An 18582-nucleotide genomic window follows, 5' to 3' on the forward strand; every position below is an offset into this window, starting at 1 on the left:
ATTCAGGAAAATACTTTATTTCAAAGAAATGACAGAGTACCTTCAGCTTCCCTAACAAGCAAACGTAATTTCAGCCTGAGGGTTCACGCCAGTCTCAGCTAATCATGCTCCTGGTCATTGCGGTCCTCTCGCTCCCTTGCTCCGGCTCCTGGTCTCAGACATCCTCAAGCAAAATGAACTGCTTCAGCATACTAAACCAGCAAAAAGCCAACTACTATATTTAATTATGTTAATTTTTGCCAGGTTAGATTTCAGTGGGGTTAGGATGCCGGAACAGCTGAACGTGGGTCCAGGGGACCTCCAGAGGACCAGCCAGGCAGCGGGCAGGTCAGGCTGCTCCCACAGAACAGCCCCCAGCCAGCCAAGCCAACCACAAATGCCACTCAAGATGTCCACAGCCACGCTGGAGGAGAAGGTCACTCACATCGGCTCAGCATTTCAGCAGGTGAAATGAAAATGGAGGACCTAGATGCCTAGCTCTGCTCACCTGAGGAAACATCTTCTGCATGACTTGTTTCGTTCCCTTCAACCAACAATACGTACAATGGTATCATTATTATAAATCAGTGATTGCATCAGGTCAAAAAGGATATTTGCAGTTATGTGGCTGGCAAACTAACAGCAGTCATAGTACAAGAACATGCTCTAAACTCCTTACGGAATGAGCCGAATTTACTATTACAGCCAATTTTACAAAACTGTCTCAGCATTTTAACTTTAAACCCCAAAAAGCAACACCACATATTAAAAAAAATATATATATGAAGAGCAATGTCTTCATGTATCTCAAAAAAGGAAGCAATTAAGACTTGTACATTTTCCAATATCATCAAGGACACTGGAAAATTGCAGTGAAAATAAGAAGATTGCCAGGAATTACACTATTTTTGTAGATGAAAGGATGGGGAAGAAGTGGGAGGAGAATGAGCTATCTTCCAGATTGTATAGTTAATTTTCCAATTGAATTGTCATCGCAAAGCTTTTACTTCAAAGTTTACCACACAATTGCAGAGACACAAACCGCTATCAAATCTTCCAAATGCAGCTCAGATTTCCAGTCCAGAACTGCATTATCATCTTTATACTAAACTTCACAAAACAAGCCGTTCTGAAAACTCACAGAAAGGTGAGGTTGCTCCAAACCCCAACATAGCAAGCATGGACCGATCAGTTAGTTTCTCCAACTCTCTGCTTTTTCTATCCAAAAATTGGGTTACATTAAAATTGCTTGCTCTTCTCTATCTTAAATCAAGATACTCAGTATATCAGCCATAACCTTTGAAATACTGTACTCATCAGGCTGAAGATCATGTGTTGTTTTTTGGAGGATGGAGTTCTCTCTCCTGCAAGAAGTATCAAGCACTACTGAACCCGGACTCAAAGATGCGTTGCACAAATGGCTTAAAAAGCGTATTTATGTAACAGAGAAGAAAGCAAGGAGGGATAACCATGGAAGACCATCAGGCATTAGCAGTGTCAAAAGCCTCCTCCACTAGACACACTCACAGAGCTTGACTGCATCTGCAGAATAAGAAATTACTGAAAAATATACACCTCTGTCACATTTCAAAAATATACCTGCTCCCTGACTCAAGAACCTTCCCCAGACCACAGCCCCCTCACAGTTTGATCAGCGTACTGAAGTAAGGTACATAGCAGGTACCATGGAGACACAGATTAAGGAGCCACTGAAACGAAGATTTTCCACACATGGAAAGCAGCGATATTAATACACTAATTATCTGTTTCTTCACAGCTATGTTTAAAACATCTTAAACATCCACAATACTTAAGGAAAGGGCAGGAGACACCATTTTTTCCTGCAAGGTAGCATAAGTTTTTCTGCATGATTAAGCTAAAAGGACAGCCATTATTTGTCATAATGTCTATCAAAAGATTTAAAAGTCACTGCAAGTGTATGATGATAATGGAGAATTTGGAATTTCTCATCTCTCAAATAATCTTTCTCGTACCACATAACCCATCCTTTTATCCTCAGGAAGAGGATAAAAGGCTCCTATCCCGGACAACATTTACTAAGTAGATCACTGGTTTCCCTTACATAGTTTATTAATTAAGAATGTAAATATAATCTTAGTTTTAAACATCATCATAGCTCAAAAGACTAGGCTTTTCTTTTTTCATGTGATTTTCACTAGGTGGTTTTTCTTCTCATTGTTTATTGATACTTTCAAAACCAAACTACTGTTTTATTTGTGACATGAAACATATGGCGTTTCAGAAAAAATAATAATAATTTAAAAATCCTATCCTTTCACCTAACTGTATCATAATGAAGGGCTTTCTTCTCTTCTGTTTAAAAGTCCTATTGGCACAGCAGTGCAGGAAAGGATGCACTCTTGGGACATCTGATAGATCACAGAATGGTTTGAGTTGGAAAGGACCTTAAAGCCCATCCAGTTCCAACCTCCTGCCCTGGGCAGAGACACCTTCCACCAGACCAGGTTGCTCACAGCCTCATCTAACCTGGTCTTGAACACTTCCAGGGATGGGGCAGCCACAGCTTCTCTGGGCAACCTCTGCCACTGCCTCACCACCCTCACCAGGAAGAATTTCTTCCTAATATCTAAATCTTCCCTCTTCCAGTTTAAAGTCGTTGCCCCTTGTCCTATCATTCCATGCCCTTGTAAAAACTCCCTCCCAACTTTCTTGTCAGCCCCTTTAGGTACTCGAAGGCTGCTCTAAGGTCTTCCCCGGAGCCTTCTCTTCTCCGAGTTGAACAACCCCAACTCTCTCAGCCTGTCCTCATAGGAGAGGTGCTCCAGCCCTCAGATCATCTTCGTGGCCTCCTCTGGGCTCACTCCAACGGGTCCAAGCCTTTCTTGTGCTGAGGACCCCAGAGCTGAAGGCAGTACTGCAGGGGGGGTCTCACCAGAGCGGAGTAGAGGGGATAATCCCCTCCCTCGACCTGCTGGTCATGCTGCTCTGGATGCAACCCAGGACGCGATCAGCTTTCTGGGCTGCAACCGCACATTGCCAGGTTGCGTTGAGCCTCTCATCAACCAACACCAAGTCCTCCTCCTCAGGGCTGCTCTCCATCAAAACAGGCAGATGTTGGGCAGAAACTGTCACATATTACTTCTTCCTTAAGTAGTCCCGTAATATAAAGGGTTTTTTTAAAAAAAAACAAACCACACTATAAAACTTTACTCTTTAGTCAGTGTCAAAGCACAACAAATAGTTTAACTAAAGAAATCTCTAGAACACAAAATCCTGTGAGAAGGCTTCCCCCCCCCCATTACTCAACCTCTAGTAGAAATTCCTCATTGGAGCACAACTAAGCAATTCAAGGAATCAGCTTTTGAATTCCTATTGGTGATGATTTCTAAATTATCCTCTTCCACTTTCTCCTTTCTAGCATTTACCTTTATACCAGGCTTTCAGTGCATGTTTCTAAATGACATAGATACCATGTGAGTAATCTCTTCTGGTTGAAAATGTAATTTATTTTAATTGGAACTGAAAACTTGTTTGAGGGGTGGCAGGAGGAAACTGTTCCTGTTTCCTGCTATAGTTCTCTCAGCATCTAATTACACCCATAAAGAGAAACAATGGGGAGGCTGTGTGTTATTCAGTTTAATGTGGTTAATTACACGATTCCCTGTATGCATGCAAATACACCAGAGCCTCACAACTGACACAGCACCCACACAGAACATTTACCAGCTATAACAATTGTGCTTCGAGGTCACATATAGTATATGCTCTAGATTTAAATACTCATTTACTGGAAAGGGTTTCTAGTTCACAAGGAAATAAAAAAGGAAAATGCAGCAGAACAGACATCAAATCAAAAATTCAAACTATTAGCATCTGTATTTTCCACAAAATTCTTGTCAATATGAATTAAATTCTTGCAACTAGAAACATACCCTTCTAACTGAAATACCTTTCTCCATGCTTTCCCTGTAGATAGATACTTTGGGGAGGTCCTTTTTTATACTCCCATACAGGAGTTGATTCAAACCCTCCACTTTCAAAATTTTGAAGAGATTTGGGCCACCTCAGAATGGAACAAAGGTACCAGTCAGAATTTTTGCAAGTCAGATTTTGTGCCTAGGTACTCCTGAAGACACAAAAATCGTATTTATAATATTATCTATCACTGAGGCCAAGGTTTCAGGTGGATGGATCCTCTCCATTATCGCTCTTTCTTCAGAGCCTTGCTCAAGCAATACTTTGTGAGGCCAAAGGCAGAGAGAGAGGCTGGGTGGTCAAGGAGGGTACAGACGAGACAGCTGCAGGCACTCAAAACAGCCCCTGAACACCATGCTCTCCTCCCTACACTTCAGTAAGCTTAATGTGGAATAAGCATCAGTCGGACACTGCAGAGTCATAGCTCTTAATGATACCTTAAATGTCAACACTGCCTATCCCAGGAAGCAGATGTGAATGGACTTGGTCTTAAGAACAGACAGAAAACTCAATGCTCAGAGAAGAACTCTTCCAAGGCCAGACTTTTCAAGAATAAAGTCATCAAGGGGAAAAAAAAAAAAATGGAAAAGGAACTGCATATTGTCCTCCTTCTATGAAGAGTGAAAGAAATGTTTCAGAGGCTTAGCATGAAATGGTCTGAGCTCAGATGAGTCACTGGGCTTCTTGGAGCAAAACCGACAATGAGGATAATTGATAAAATAGGGGCAGGCATTAAGAGGGATAGTCTTGATGCTTGAAGAATATGATGGCTTTTGTGAGGAGTTAACCTCCCTCCCTCACTACACAGTTGGAACAGTAGGAGGTCTGTTCAGAAACATGGTGTTAAAAGGGAAGGAGGAATGTGTGCAAGTTGGAAGGAAGAAGATGGATTAGATGAGAAAAGAAGTGGCAGAATCTAGCCCTGATCCATCTTAGAAGCTGGCCCTGCTTTGAACAAGGGGCAGAACCATGTGAGGTACTAGCTAACCTAAATTATTCTGTGATTTTAAGAAAAGGGCTTAATGTAGGAAGAACATAACAAAAATAACATGATCTTCATTACCAAATGAAACCCTATGCCAAAAAAAAGCTTTAGTTTGGAGAATAAGACATTGATGTCTAGGGAAAGTGTGTGATGAAATAAGAGCAAAATAACCACCAAATGTAAGAGAAGATAGATGTCTTTTGGCAGACTAATGCTTTGATTTTGTTTAAACTAGCTAAAGTGAGTAATTTAGCTTCAATAGCGCAGTGAGTAACTGCTATTGCTACAAAGTTTCACCCTTTACCCATTCAATTAATGTTAGACCTTAAAAGCTCTTCTCAAAGAGAAAAGCTTTACATGAAAACTAGGAAAGATCATATCCTTATTTCTGATATTCTTTCAGATTGAAAAAAAATACAGCCCTTGAGGCTTTAGAACACACACACAAAGCAAGGTTTGATCAACTAATGTAAAAAATTAAAATTTTTGCTTATGCAATTGAAACAGATTTCTTTCCGACCCAAAAGTCTGCACCAAGCAAAGGTGGCAGTTGTTCATCATTTCACTGCCACCTCAGTCCAACACAAATCCACTGTATTTTTCACTGCCTCCCCAAGTAAGGAAATTTTTCCCAAATGCTTATTTTGAAAAAGAAAATCAGACTGCAAAATAAAAGGTTGCCTTGCATTAGTTGCTTACGCTTACCTTCTCTCCCAGACTTGGGGTAGTCTTCTGGCCTGTGCCTATAGTAGCAACTGGAGACTCCTGCATTCTGGCTTTACCGTAATGGTTACTCTTTCTCTCTTGCACATTAAAGAATATATGGTCCTGATGGCAGGTACATCAGGAAGCAGTCAGACATACCGAACGCATACCACCAGATGGCATCTTCAACCAGTCACATTTTAAACAGCTCATGCCTTCAGAAGATCCTGCATTTGACATTGTCTTTGTATAGTGAAGCCTCCAGCCTCTACGCTACAAAAAGCAGAAGCACTTTTGAACACCTAGACTGGCGTCAATGATCTGAAAGCCATTTTGCACTGCTAAAATCATCAGTTTACTGAGGATACATCTGTTCCCTCAACAAGGGTTCAGGGAGCCACGGAAATATTTTGCACCAGGCGCGGTGTCCTCTGCCCACACATCTCCTTACTGCTTCTTCTCTAATTTTACAATAAAATCTAGGTGCAATGCCATTGGATTTCCACAGAGCGATTACTAATTTACACAGGATTTAATTACATTTGATGCTGGTCCTCTATATTAAGAAGTGGGTTTGGCCATAAATAACCTCTATGTGTGTTTGGAAATTAAGTTTTTCCCACTATAACGAGCAAGTATATATCCAGTAGCATATACCTTAATAAAAACAAAAAACAAACCAAAAACCCCCAAACTCCAAGCAACTCTAAGAGAATCAGTAGACTATAAGCCCCTTTTTAATCTGCTGCAATCAATCATTAAAATAACAAGTATAGCATACAAATCACCCTCAAATTCTTAACAATGATTGCTTTATCGTACTTAGAGGGCAACCTAGTCTCACTTCAACCCTGACTTACCGTGCAAATCTCATTTCAAGTAAAATTTTGATAAAATGGCTGTCACCTGTCATAGGCTTTAATAATCAACTGCAGTTTAGAGACACATATTTTCTTACTTGTTTAGAACCTAAAACTTATTTTCTCCTAAAAGGAGTTTTACCATTTCAACCGGAGTTTCTGAGATTGTTTGGGGGTTGGGGGGGTGGGATAACCTAGTTTTAAGTATGTAGGCTGATCTCACAAACAGCTCTTAGGCCTACTTCTCTTTACTTTTAATTGTGTATCTGCACTAGCTTTTTCCTCCTCTTAAAGTCTGATAAAAGCCAAAGCAAATGAAGTGGAACAAAGCAGCAACATTAGCTTTCATAATTTATTGTTCTAGACAACTCCGACTATTGCTCATGACAGAAAGCAAGCCAAGCAGAAAGAAAATGGAAGTGTTCTTGCACTGCCACTTCATCAAAGGCTGAGGTCACAGGATTGATTTCTATGGCCACCGGCAATGCCCCCAACCCACGCTGCCGCTCTCAGGCTGTAGGTACCGAGGGCACCGAACACGAAAGAGAACATGCCTGAGATGAGCTGAAATGTGTTGCGGGTCGTTTTCTTTGGGTTTTTTAAGGTTATAGACTAAAAACGATACTTTAAAGTGTACTTTATTAACATAGGTTAATAAAGAATACATCTGACACAGATCACTCAGTTTTATCTCCTCGATTATTCAGAAAAAAAATATTTCTGGTCTGGCTGGATAAAGTCCTGCAGTGAACTCACAAGCACTTCATTTTGGTTTCTGAATTCAACCTATTTTGACTGAAGCCATACTTTTGTGGTGTTTTCCACTTGTAAAGGCAGAATTTCTTGCAGAGGCACATTTGGAGCAAGAAGGGGGAGTAAGAGTAACTGTCAAATATTCAACATGGCAACTTTCACAAGTACCATCTGAAAGCAATGATGCTGATAGACCTAATGAGCCAGAAGAATTCTCTGCAGCACCTTCCCATGTGCTGAGCACCAAAAGGCAGTTTTTGATTCTTAGCCACACGCTCTTAAATTGGAGCTTAATCCACTGCCATTGTGTCCTCAGGTTGCCTGCTTTAAAGATCCCCAAAAAAACTCACAAAAAGGAACAATACTGACTTAAACCAAGTGATCCACAAGGTTCAACACAACTGCTGAGCTCAAGGGATTATTTACACAATAAAGAAAGGGAATGACAAAACAGCATAGGACTTAGATTCCTCTTGAAAATTTAATTCTTCCTGAATCTTCGTCAGAGGATGAGGAGCAAGATCCTACTCACTTATCAGGAATATTTTCTTAGGAAGTAATGAGCATCCCAAGTGGTATCAATACATGAATTTCAACTAGGTTTAGATGCCCAAACCCAAGAGAAGAGAGAAGCAAAAGCCAACATAGTCATTCTGGAGATAGCACCAAGGAACAATTTGAAACTCACCATTTAATGATTTGATGCCCTAAAAGAAAGGGACATAATGACCCCTGGGTCAGAAGAAAATGATGTGGCTTGACACACTACCAGTACAAATCACATACATTACCGCCACAATTCCCTGTGACACTTCCCAAGACTTTCTGAAATCAACTGCAGACTGAAAAGATACTACTTAATCTTCACAATTGGTGCATTTATTTAGAGAGCAGGGATTTAACAGAGTTTAAAGACAATTTAAAAATATGAGATTTTTTAAAACTAATTAAAATGTTTTGAACTATAGCAGTTTTTTTTTTTTCATTTAGAAAGGTAATATCTTCACAGAGGATATTATATGCACTTGGAAATTATTCTATAAATGTTTTATCTAGATAAACTGCAGGAAACTAAATACAGAAAGTATCTGTCTCAGCTTGGGTAGTATTTTTTAGAATAATTAAAATGCTAATGAAAAAACATCTAAAGGCAGGAAGAAGTACAAGAACTACCCGTCCTAGAATAACATCCTTCTATAAGCATCATTTCCAACTTCTAGTGCTCTTCAAGTTATGCTCGTCCTAAGAGAGATTATAAACATTACCTGTCATCCCTTAAGAACGAACCTGCTAGTTATCTCCTTTGCACTTGCCAGTGCTTCACCGGCAGGTTTTGGTGCAAGGTTAGACACACAAACATAAAGCACAGATGAAGGCAAAAGACGGCTGGTGTTAGCTCTAAAAGCACAACCGGCCTCTAAACAGGGGCACACCTCTGTGCAGCGATTCCCAAATCAGATGAAGGCAGTGGTACCTCCAAGTGGCAATGCTCAGCTGACACAAAACACTGTTTCTTTCTGTCTCGCTATTAGTCCACCCCCTCGCACACCTCCAGTTCCTTTTCTTCTCTCCCGTAGCTGTTCCCAGCTTGATTTCTACACTATAGCTGCTCTACAGCTATTGCAGGTACAGTGTGATGAAGACAGAATCAACCCTCCTTCCAGCCTCCCAGACATATAAATCACTATTCTCTATTGTTTCACATAAAGTGGGGAACGCCAGTTTGTGCATGACTGATAGATTTTTGTTTTGCTGGAGGGGAAAGGCAAACATACGCTGGAATTTCCCTCTGCCCCCTTTCTAGGTCTTACTCATTTCAGTAGCTCCTCCATCCAAAACGGGGGAGGAAGGAACGTGGGTGGCTGCGATTTCAGCAGTGATCCCACTGCATTCCCATACCCCTTGCCAATATAAACTACCATCTAAGATACAGTTAAATTAACCTGAGGCCAAAATCAAAAGGAGGAATAACTAGGCAAAGCTATGAGAACACAAAAGGAAAGAACAAAGGATCTCTTTCTTTCTAATGAGAATTACACAGTGCAAACATCGTGGTTATTTTCAAAAAAGAATTCAAGTGTCAAAGACCCAGAACTACCCAGTTCTAACTCAAGTTGTGCCACTGACTACGTAATTGCAAAGCAAGTAAAAAAACCTGATTTACAAGTTTCAGAAAAATCTCTGAGAAGCTACAATAAACACCACTGCTATGATGTACCGTGTCGTCTTGGAATAGCCCTAGAAGAAAAGCTAACACGCTACACTGTGCCGTCAGTATTTACATGAGGAAGCACCCACATGCTAAATAAAAGATGGTAAGAACAAAGTCCTAAAGACCTAGGTATTTGCAAGCAGCTGTTTTTGTATTTTTGCTGGTGGTTATTTTTTAACCAATGCAATTTCAGTGCTGACTTGAAGCTCAATACATATTTGATTCTCCATTTCATAGCATCAAATTAAGCTCCATATCTGAACAGCACATCACATTCTACAATTTCACTTTGGCTTATTTGACTACGATTTTAGCACCAAAGCAAGTCGACTATAGATGGATTATTTCTAAGAACAAGTAAGGTAGTTGTAAAGAATACGGTCTGTAGTATCCACTGCCTTGGCAATAATGACAGATTTAAGCAGCTGCTACTAGAAAAACATCAGCTCTGCCAAAATGTCAGATGCTAATGTCTGAAGCAGCTCAATTAAGCTACAAGATGCAGTCACTTTGTTCTACCAGGGATGCAAGCAGGCACATTTCAATCTATATCTGGAACCGACAGAAGCATTTAAGGAAGGAACAGATCAAAAAAAAATTTGAATGCATACACAGCCTTACATCTTCAACCTTCTTTCGGAAGTCTCAGTTTTTAAGCCACAAGCAATTTGACGTATTATGAGTTCTCAATAAAGCATGCAAAATAGCTGGAGCAGTGTCAGTTTTAATCAGCAATCCAATTAAAGGATCCAATCAAGTTCACTTGAGCGGTTAAAAAAAAGTATGTTTATATAATAAATTATTTTTAACAGGAGTTTAACATGCAGGTTCTCTGTATTTTAATAACATATTCAATGGCAATATGTAAAGGGAAGTAATTGCTGCAACAGCAAACTGCGCTCTTGCATACATTGAGAAAAGAGTGTATCTAACACATTTTTAAAAAATGATGGCAAATATTTCTTCATAAAGTCTAATTCATTCATTAAGTCAGAGAACACATCTGCCTTACACAGGCATGTAAAAAGATCTGGACTATAATTTGTTTAAGGAGGATAGATGGTGGTGTTGATACTTTCCCTTTCCTCCTCTTCCACAGTTTCACCTGTTCTGTTGAAATGTTGTATTATTTATGTAGATGAGTTCATGAATTGATATTAAGAAAAAAACAAGTCAAAGTTTATTTCAAATAACATTTACCTCACTGCAGCCAAAGTTAATTTTCCTATGATGAGGGAGAATTAACTGCAGGTAATTCATTCTGACAGGGAGCACAATTTGCTGATATGTGTCCATTTCTCAAGCGTTACTGGTCCGACACAGGCAACGTATACCAGTATAACGCAGGAACTCAAACTGATGTAGTTATACCAGGAATATTTGGGACTTTTGTGCATATTAGGGCTAGAATCAACAAAATACCAGCACGTTTTCAGATTGACTAGCAATACAGTTAAAGCAGGTAGAGAAGTTACTCACAACTGAAAGATGCCACTACTTGGCTGAGATACAGAACACAGTGTCGTACTGTAACCAGCACCCTGTCTGAAGGGCAGACCCCACCACTCACTCACTCTTAGTATCACAAACAACATTAAAGATGCTTTTTAAAGATAACTTTAATGAACGCATTACGGCAAAGAAGGGAAAAGAACAATAATTCTGTTTAAAACTTACCCTCAGAAGCTGCAGGCATCTAGACTTCAAACCAGCATTAAAGCTTTTAGCCTTGGGAGTCTGAAGACACCAGCCATTCAAGATGACGTTTTACAATTTGATCATGTAAATGCTTTTTTCACAACACACAAGTAAATATTTTAGTTATGACAGTGTCCTGGAAATTCAACAGTTTCCTCAACAGTAATCATGGTACATTAGGTTAGAGTATAAATTAAATTACTTAAGTGTGAAACAGAGTAGTTCTAACTAAAATTGCTTTTACTGAAATGTTAATTTCAGAAAAACTTTGGTGCTGTGCTAATATGGATAGATATTACAGTACTTGTAGGGCCCTAATAAGCAATTTTGTTTATTTTGAATGCTGGAATTCTATCTTAAACTGCTTCAAAGGTAAAAATTGGAAAAAAAAGTTTTAGTTTGACTTTCCAGTTGCGTCAGATCATTTACATGTGTGCTACAGTTCAATGCAATTTTAAACATTATTGTCTTTTTACTATAGTATGGGCAAAAATACTTTCATAAGCTTGCCTTAGCTAGAAAGTCTCAATGTTTACAAACTTTTAACTTGCAGAGCACTAGCAGCCTACTAACATTATTTTATGCTACCAAATAAGAGAAATTGAGGAAAGGAAAAACACGTGTGGAACATGAGGAAACGTTCAGGTCCAGGAGATTCCAGGAGGTCCATAGAATAATGGACCCAAAGAAGATCTGGAAGTCTCAAAGATCATAAAGGCACATGCTGGCAGGAAAGGGTTTTCCCTCTATAGTTTCTATGGACCTATAATACACCAAAGGTTTCTGAAGATCACCAGAGTTGCCACAGTTGTTACCACACAGGTTACCCCAGACGCCTACAACCTCTCCCCTCCCATCAATTTAGATGGGATTTCAATTTGCAATTTCAAATTGCAAAAACTCTCAGCATGCTCACTACAATAGAAACATTACAAGCAATTCAAATATTTAAGTTATATTTCCATACCACTGCGACATTCAACCAAGCCAACAGAACTTTTTACCCAAAGACACTACAATGAAACTCCAAGTGGTTGTATTCCCCCTCAGCATGCACAAGGTTAGTACTTACATACTTGCTGGAAATATGTACACACCCTACCTTACATCATTCGATGCAAAGGGAATAGCAAGGAAGGCTCTGCAAGGAACAGTGGTTTCCTTGCATCTACCACATCTGTAAATGTGGGAGCTGCAAAAAACAGGACTAGTAGAGGAAAACAATATGGCCAAGCAAAAGACCTGCAGAGACCGAGACACTTTCTATACTGCAACAATCAGTTTTTATCTGTCTTTGGCCGGTGCTCTCCTATCTTCACATACCAAGCTGCACGCACCTGGCATTTCAGAAAGCTTCAAACACAGGATAGCACAGTGTCAGGGCTTTCTCAGTGAAGCACGTGAAGGTTTAGAACAAGAGTGTATGATTGTTTTACCTATTTTCCTTTTATTTTTCCTAAAGGAGAGACTGACAGATGCTGCCCTCTGTGCTTGCACACGGCCTGGCTATTGTCACCAGGCCAGAAACCGTTGTCATTGCCACTGCTGGTGGTGGCACCTGCACAAACAGAATTGAGAATATCTGTACACGGGCAGCTGTCTCGGTAATGTTCATATATTACATGTAAGTACCATATGCAAAAAAAAACAGGTTTATAAAGATGCATGTGACTTAGGTTTTTGTGTTCTTAGTTTACTGGCGGAGACTCTTGTTAATAACGATGGGCAGAGACTAACCAAAAGGAGCGCACACTGAGTACACAAGATGAGAGAGGTCAAATGTTACAAAAAGAAACAGAGCGCATGTCAACTACCTTTAAAATAGATATCAACAGGGGAAAAAAGACTTGCCTTAAAACCACCAACACACAGCTCTTACAAAGTTATTCACTTGTGCAGTCATATGTGCAAGAGATATCACACTATTTTCATTCAGTATCTGTAAATCTAACAATATCCTCAAGTAAAGTAAACCAAAAGATACAAGCAAAGACACACCATGATAGATACTACATAAACACACCACTTAAGAGTTCTAGGTCTACCCTGTAGTTAAGTATGTCATTTAAGGAGGCATAAATTAAAATCACAGAAAAGTTAAGAGGGGAAGGCCACGTAGCACAACCTGCTGTGCTCAAAACAGGGCCAACTTCAAAAATCATATCGAGCTTTGAAGCTGGAATTGGCTGTTGTCATCAGCTACTTTGCTGTTGAAATCAAATTCTACAATATGACCTTTGGGTTCTTGTATTTTAATACCAGCCCCTCCAGATTAATAACGCTATTTAGTTTCTTGTAACTGGTAATTTTTGCAGATGATGGAAAACAACAATTTATCACGTTCCAGAAGTGCAGGTTTGGTTGCTTTGAAAAGGACCAGTGAACTGAGGCCCTTTAATGTCAATAAATCATACACCTAGTAATTTAAGTGAACACCACAGATGTTGGCAAAAAGAGAACTCCATATTTAGGATGTGACAGAATGAAGGTTTCAAGTACATCCTCTCTTGGATATGCATTATGTTACAAATTCCTTAACTATATAGTTACTTTCTGCTCTTTTCCATGGAGTGGACAGAATGAACTACACTCATGCAGTGAGTAACTTTCAAGTTGTGTTCTCTTCACTTGTGTGAAATGTGCTTTCGTTACAAAACTTCTACGAACCTTACTCTGAAGACAGCATGATCAGCTTGCTCACGTACTTTCACCGCCACTCAGTATAGCAGTATCTCATCATTTCAAAAGACACGGGTGAATTACTGTCTTCAAAACACAGGTGAGCTAAAGGGTCTGTTTTACAGACTAGGAGCCAAGGAAGGCAACACCACCACCAAAGGCTTTACCTAAATTTGTTTTTCTGACATAACACATAAAAAACCCAAAGAACTTATCATTTTATAGATAATTCTATAATATACAGAAGTATACACATATCTTCATGCACAGAGAAAGTTACCCATGCACTGAAGCCAAAGGGACACATGCTTGGCATGCAGTTAAGAGCGTTCAGTACTTAAGAACAGCAGATTTTAGATCTGGAAGTGAGAGCCCATAAAAACAAGCAGGTAATTAGTCAGTCATCTTGCAAAGGGTAGTGTACGTCACTTGCCCAGAATCGCTCTGTAAAGTAATGAACCTATATCACAAGGCCACATAAAGCTACCCAGGCAATTTGAAATCTGGCACTTCCAACTGTTCTTTGGAGCGTGACTTCAGTAAATATTGCCATCAGGGCGGTTCAGAGACATACTTCCTTAGCCTTCTAGAAAAAAAACAATTAAAAATGAGCCAATTTCTCCATGTGTCATTATACTGTTACGAACAGAAAACAGGACTGGAAATTCTAAGGCTGCCATAGAGACATCTTTCCTCTGAATACTGAACAGCTGTAGTTAGCGGTAGATCAACCTCATTAAAGCCACAAGCTTAAGACAAAGACCACATGCCTCCAAGAGAAGATGGTACAGATGAAGTCGGGAACAATCCATCTGTGGAAGGTGGCTCCCTGTCCCCTTACCGTCTGTCCCTTCCCTGGTGGGTGAAGGCTGGCATGGACATTCCCCATGGTGCTGCAGGCAACTGGAAAGCATCCTGGCAGGCCAGGGTGCCTAGCTGGCTTCTTCGCCACACTGGAAATCCAGATGACCCCACAACCCTTTTGCCAGCCCCTCACTGCTGCCAGTCATGAAACTGGTCTGTACCGGTAACTGCTTCTACCATAGCTGTCCCTCTGCAGCCAGGCCCACTCCACAACGTGTCCCTTCACCTCCCAGAGCGGGTGCCTTGCCCAGCCAGTCCCAGTGCCCTGTCAGCCTCTTGCTCGTCTTCCTACTTTGCCTGCCCAGCCATCCTCTGTCAGCCTCTGACTCAGCCTCTTGGCCATTTCCTTGTCTCGCAAGCTTTTCACCTCTGTCACATACTCTTGTCATCAAGTGGCTACTCTCAACCACCTCCTCCTCTGTTGAGTAGACCCTGTCACCACTTTTCAGCCCTACCTTCGGTCTTTCCCTCAATACACTCACTTTTTTTGACCCAATTCTGTTCATCCTTCCTAACTCACATTCACAAGTCAGGACAAAGTTGCCTCCACACTTTCCAGATGCAAAAAGAATACCGATAGCAGAGGACTTGGAGCCTCTTCTTAGTTCAGGCTCTGTTCAGATTCATACCTGCAAACAGCAGCCCTGGGTAACAACTGCAGGAATAGTTCACCTTAGCTGTAAACCAGAACCGCAGCAAACTGCACGCATGTACACATGTATGTATGTAGCAAACGATGAGAATTTGAGCAACGGTCACAAATGAATTCATCAGCAATACTTCAAATGGCTTATAACCTTGCCAAATTTGAAAACAAAATGCATTAACTCAAAATGACAATCACATTGGTGCTTCTAGCTAATCTCAGACACAGAGTAAGTTTTATACATAAATGCAAAAAAATGGATTGTGCATTCCACATTAAGGCTCCTTGCATGCCTCCTCCATGAGGAACTCTGGTATTTTTTCTGAGGACAATCATATCACCCCTTAAAATGAACAAAAGAGAAATTTCAAACCGAGGGATGGCTGCACAAGACTTAAAGAAAAAACTTCTCATGTTCTTTAGCATTTATCAAGTATATCACTGTACTAATCCACAGTGCTCTTACTTCAATCATTATGCTCTTCCATCTCTCTTCTTTTTGATGATCACCATCTCATTAACCAGCTACAGGGTTATGTTTCTAAAAGATGAATGCATCTCCCACAAAGGATCCCATATTAATGATTTATCACTGTCACTCTTCAGCAAGATGCTTGCCACATCTAAAATCTAAAATTTATTTTCTTCTCCACTCTCAGTGGTTTTGTTTGTTTTTCCATACGTTTGAAAAAAACCTTTCCTCTACTCCACAGTTATTTCTTGATTGCCTGTATACCTTGCACTTCCACCACATCATCGGTCAATTGATATTCTCTTTATCTAGTCACCTGCTGTCGTACTACTCACACAAAGAAAATTGTCAGGCCCACAACAACATGCCTCATAAGCTTTCCCAACCTCCCCCTCACTATTTTTTTTTTCCTTCTTTTGATGATTACTTTCATAACTCCAGCTTTCATGTTTGTTCATACAGAACATTAACACTTCTCAGCTACCCCGCTAACAAGCATTAGGAGCCCAGCTTTCCTACGCTAGCTTGAAAGACAGTGGCTACCAGCCACCCTGAAGAATGCTGCAGTATCACAATCACTGCATGAGAATAATTTCAAAAGCAGGAACAAAGCAAGATGTAGGCTCAAATGAACAAAGAATCAAAGACTTAAATTATACCAGTGTTATACAATGGGATAAGCTTCAGGAGATTAATCTTCAAAATATAATTCAGAACAACTCCAATACATTCAAAAGCATTTAAGAAAAAAAATTTAAAGATAAAAATTAAAAAGAGAGAGAATATTAACCATGGACTTATGGAAATCAGTCAGGACACAACACACCAGACCTGTCCTCCTACAGTCTACATCTCTCAATGGATTTAAAAAAGAAAAAAATCCACACGCAAAAAATAAAAGATAAAATACACAGAACGGTAGAATTTCTGCATGTCTGCCACTCATTTATGGACAATGGTATTGCACTTCTACAACTTCTTCCATTTATCCTGAAGCGTCAAAGAAAATGTCTGTAAAGCTTTATTCTCAGTCTACTCGGGGATCCTTTTATTCATCCTACTTCTTTTATTCATCCATGACCTGCAACATGATTGACATCTTTTCCATCAGAATTGTACAGCAGCATGACAAGCTAATTATTACATAAAAGGTGATACACATTACCTCCCCAGGTCAAGCTACAATCCCCTATTTGGACTTCATTTTTAAAATTACAGGCTTCAATAACTTGTGCATCATTCTAGTCCAGACACTAAGCTCTTCAGTTTCAGAGAAGGTTTCCTGAAAATGGAGGTTTTGCTACTATTTGTCTGTAGTTTTTGGCAAATGCTACCCATACTGAAAATAGACTGGTAACACTTCTGCAGTAGACAAACCTATTTCTCTTTCTTTCGTCAGGGCTCTCCAGAAACAAAAGTGACAAAAGGACCTGCATTCTCAAACCAAGTTTTATAGTTTGGTTTCATAGTTTAAGCTGGCTGGAATTAGTTACCTTTTCCCCACAGCTAACTTTCTATGCCACACATCTATCTCTTGCCAAAAATGCATTCATAGGCGATAACAACAATAAAACAGGGGAGGAGGCACATTAGAGCAAGCAAAAGCATTCATACATTCAGAATGCAGTTGGAGGCAGGAGACAATTAGAGAAGGAAATTCAAAGTATAAGGCATTTCCTGAAGATTAATGAGTGGGTGGTAGTGTTTGATAATCAAGGGCAGGATGGGCTCTGCAACCAGCAGAATTCATTAATCCCCCAGGCAACATAAACTGGGATTCTGCTAATTTTTTTCTTTTTTTTTCTGCACTCGTCATTTTCCTTCGCGTTTAATTAAAATTTCCATTTACTCTGACACCATTGTTCCTTCAGAGCCCAACGCTGTCTGTTCTCAACAGAGCTACTACGGCAAATGACATCTATAAAAGTATGGAATTAATACCTAGTGTAAAAGGCCGGACAACTTTTCAAGTTAAGAAAGTTCTTCTAATCTTCTCCTACAGACTAAAAATGTTCTCTGCCTTCGAAACAGAAAGGGCTCAGCAAACGCGATCCTTTCCTCTAATTTACAAAATGCTTGATGGCCTCCATTATCCTAGTGGTAGCAAAGACAGAATCAAGTATTGGAAAGAACAAACGACTTTCGAGCTGCCTTTCAGCTCCTTAGGAAGCCACACACACTAATGTATTACTTAATATGTCCCAAACCAGCAACCATCCTGTCCTCATCATCATCATAACTCCATACTAACCTGTGACTGGTGCATCTATGTCCAGCAAATTTTTTTCCTGGCGGAGAATTGAAGCTCCCTCTGTTATTATTCTCAAAGCAACGCTCTCTTCCAGTCTCCCTTCTTTCATAAGGTGTGCCTTTAAGATATCCACACGAGGTTTTCCATCGTTATCAAACACTTCCTTAGCTGTGAGCCGGTGACTTGGAGGAAATGGGACAGCTGCGTGGAAAAGAAATGAAAAATATCTGGTCATTTTTTACAGCAAAGCCTCTATTACTGATAATGACACATTTCAAAAAGACATCTCTGCTGCCAAACAGTGTGAACATGAACTTCGTACTGCCTCTTATAATTCGTGGTTTAAGTTGTACATAGATTATCAAAGACACCATTAAAACGCATATGTTCTGTAGGTTACATTATTCGTGCACGCAAGAACAAATAATTCATGCCTGTAAAAAATTGAGAGGAAGATTCAGGCCATATTTACAGGTAGATGCATTCAAACAAGACCCCAAAAAGCCACACGAGTATCAGGG

General features: G+C 39.9%; 1 protein-coding gene across 1 annotated transcript in view; it reads right to left on the reverse strand.

Moving 5' to 3' along the window:
* PPP3CA (protein phosphatase 3, catalytic subunit, alpha isozyme) overlaps positions 1–18262 on the reverse strand; it is a gene marked incomplete at its 5' end in the record, with an annotated part of 115173 nt that extends 96911 nt beyond the window's left edge. The window contains one exon of the mRNA XM_009703340.1: positions 18062–18262. Within this exon, the coding sequence (XP_009701642.1) occupies positions 18062–18262 (201 nt within the window). The remainder of the gene's footprint in view (positions 1–18061) is intronic.
* Between the last annotated feature and the right edge of the window lie 320 nt (positions 18263–18582).

The sequence above is a fragment of the Cariama cristata genome, unplaced genomic scaffold (assembly GCF_000690535.1).
Source record: "Cariama cristata isolate BGI_N322 unplaced genomic scaffold, ASM69053v1 scaffold6737, whole genome shotgun sequence".
NCBI classification, from domain to species: Eukaryota; Metazoa; Chordata; class Aves; order Cariamiformes; family Cariamidae; genus Cariama; species Cariama cristata.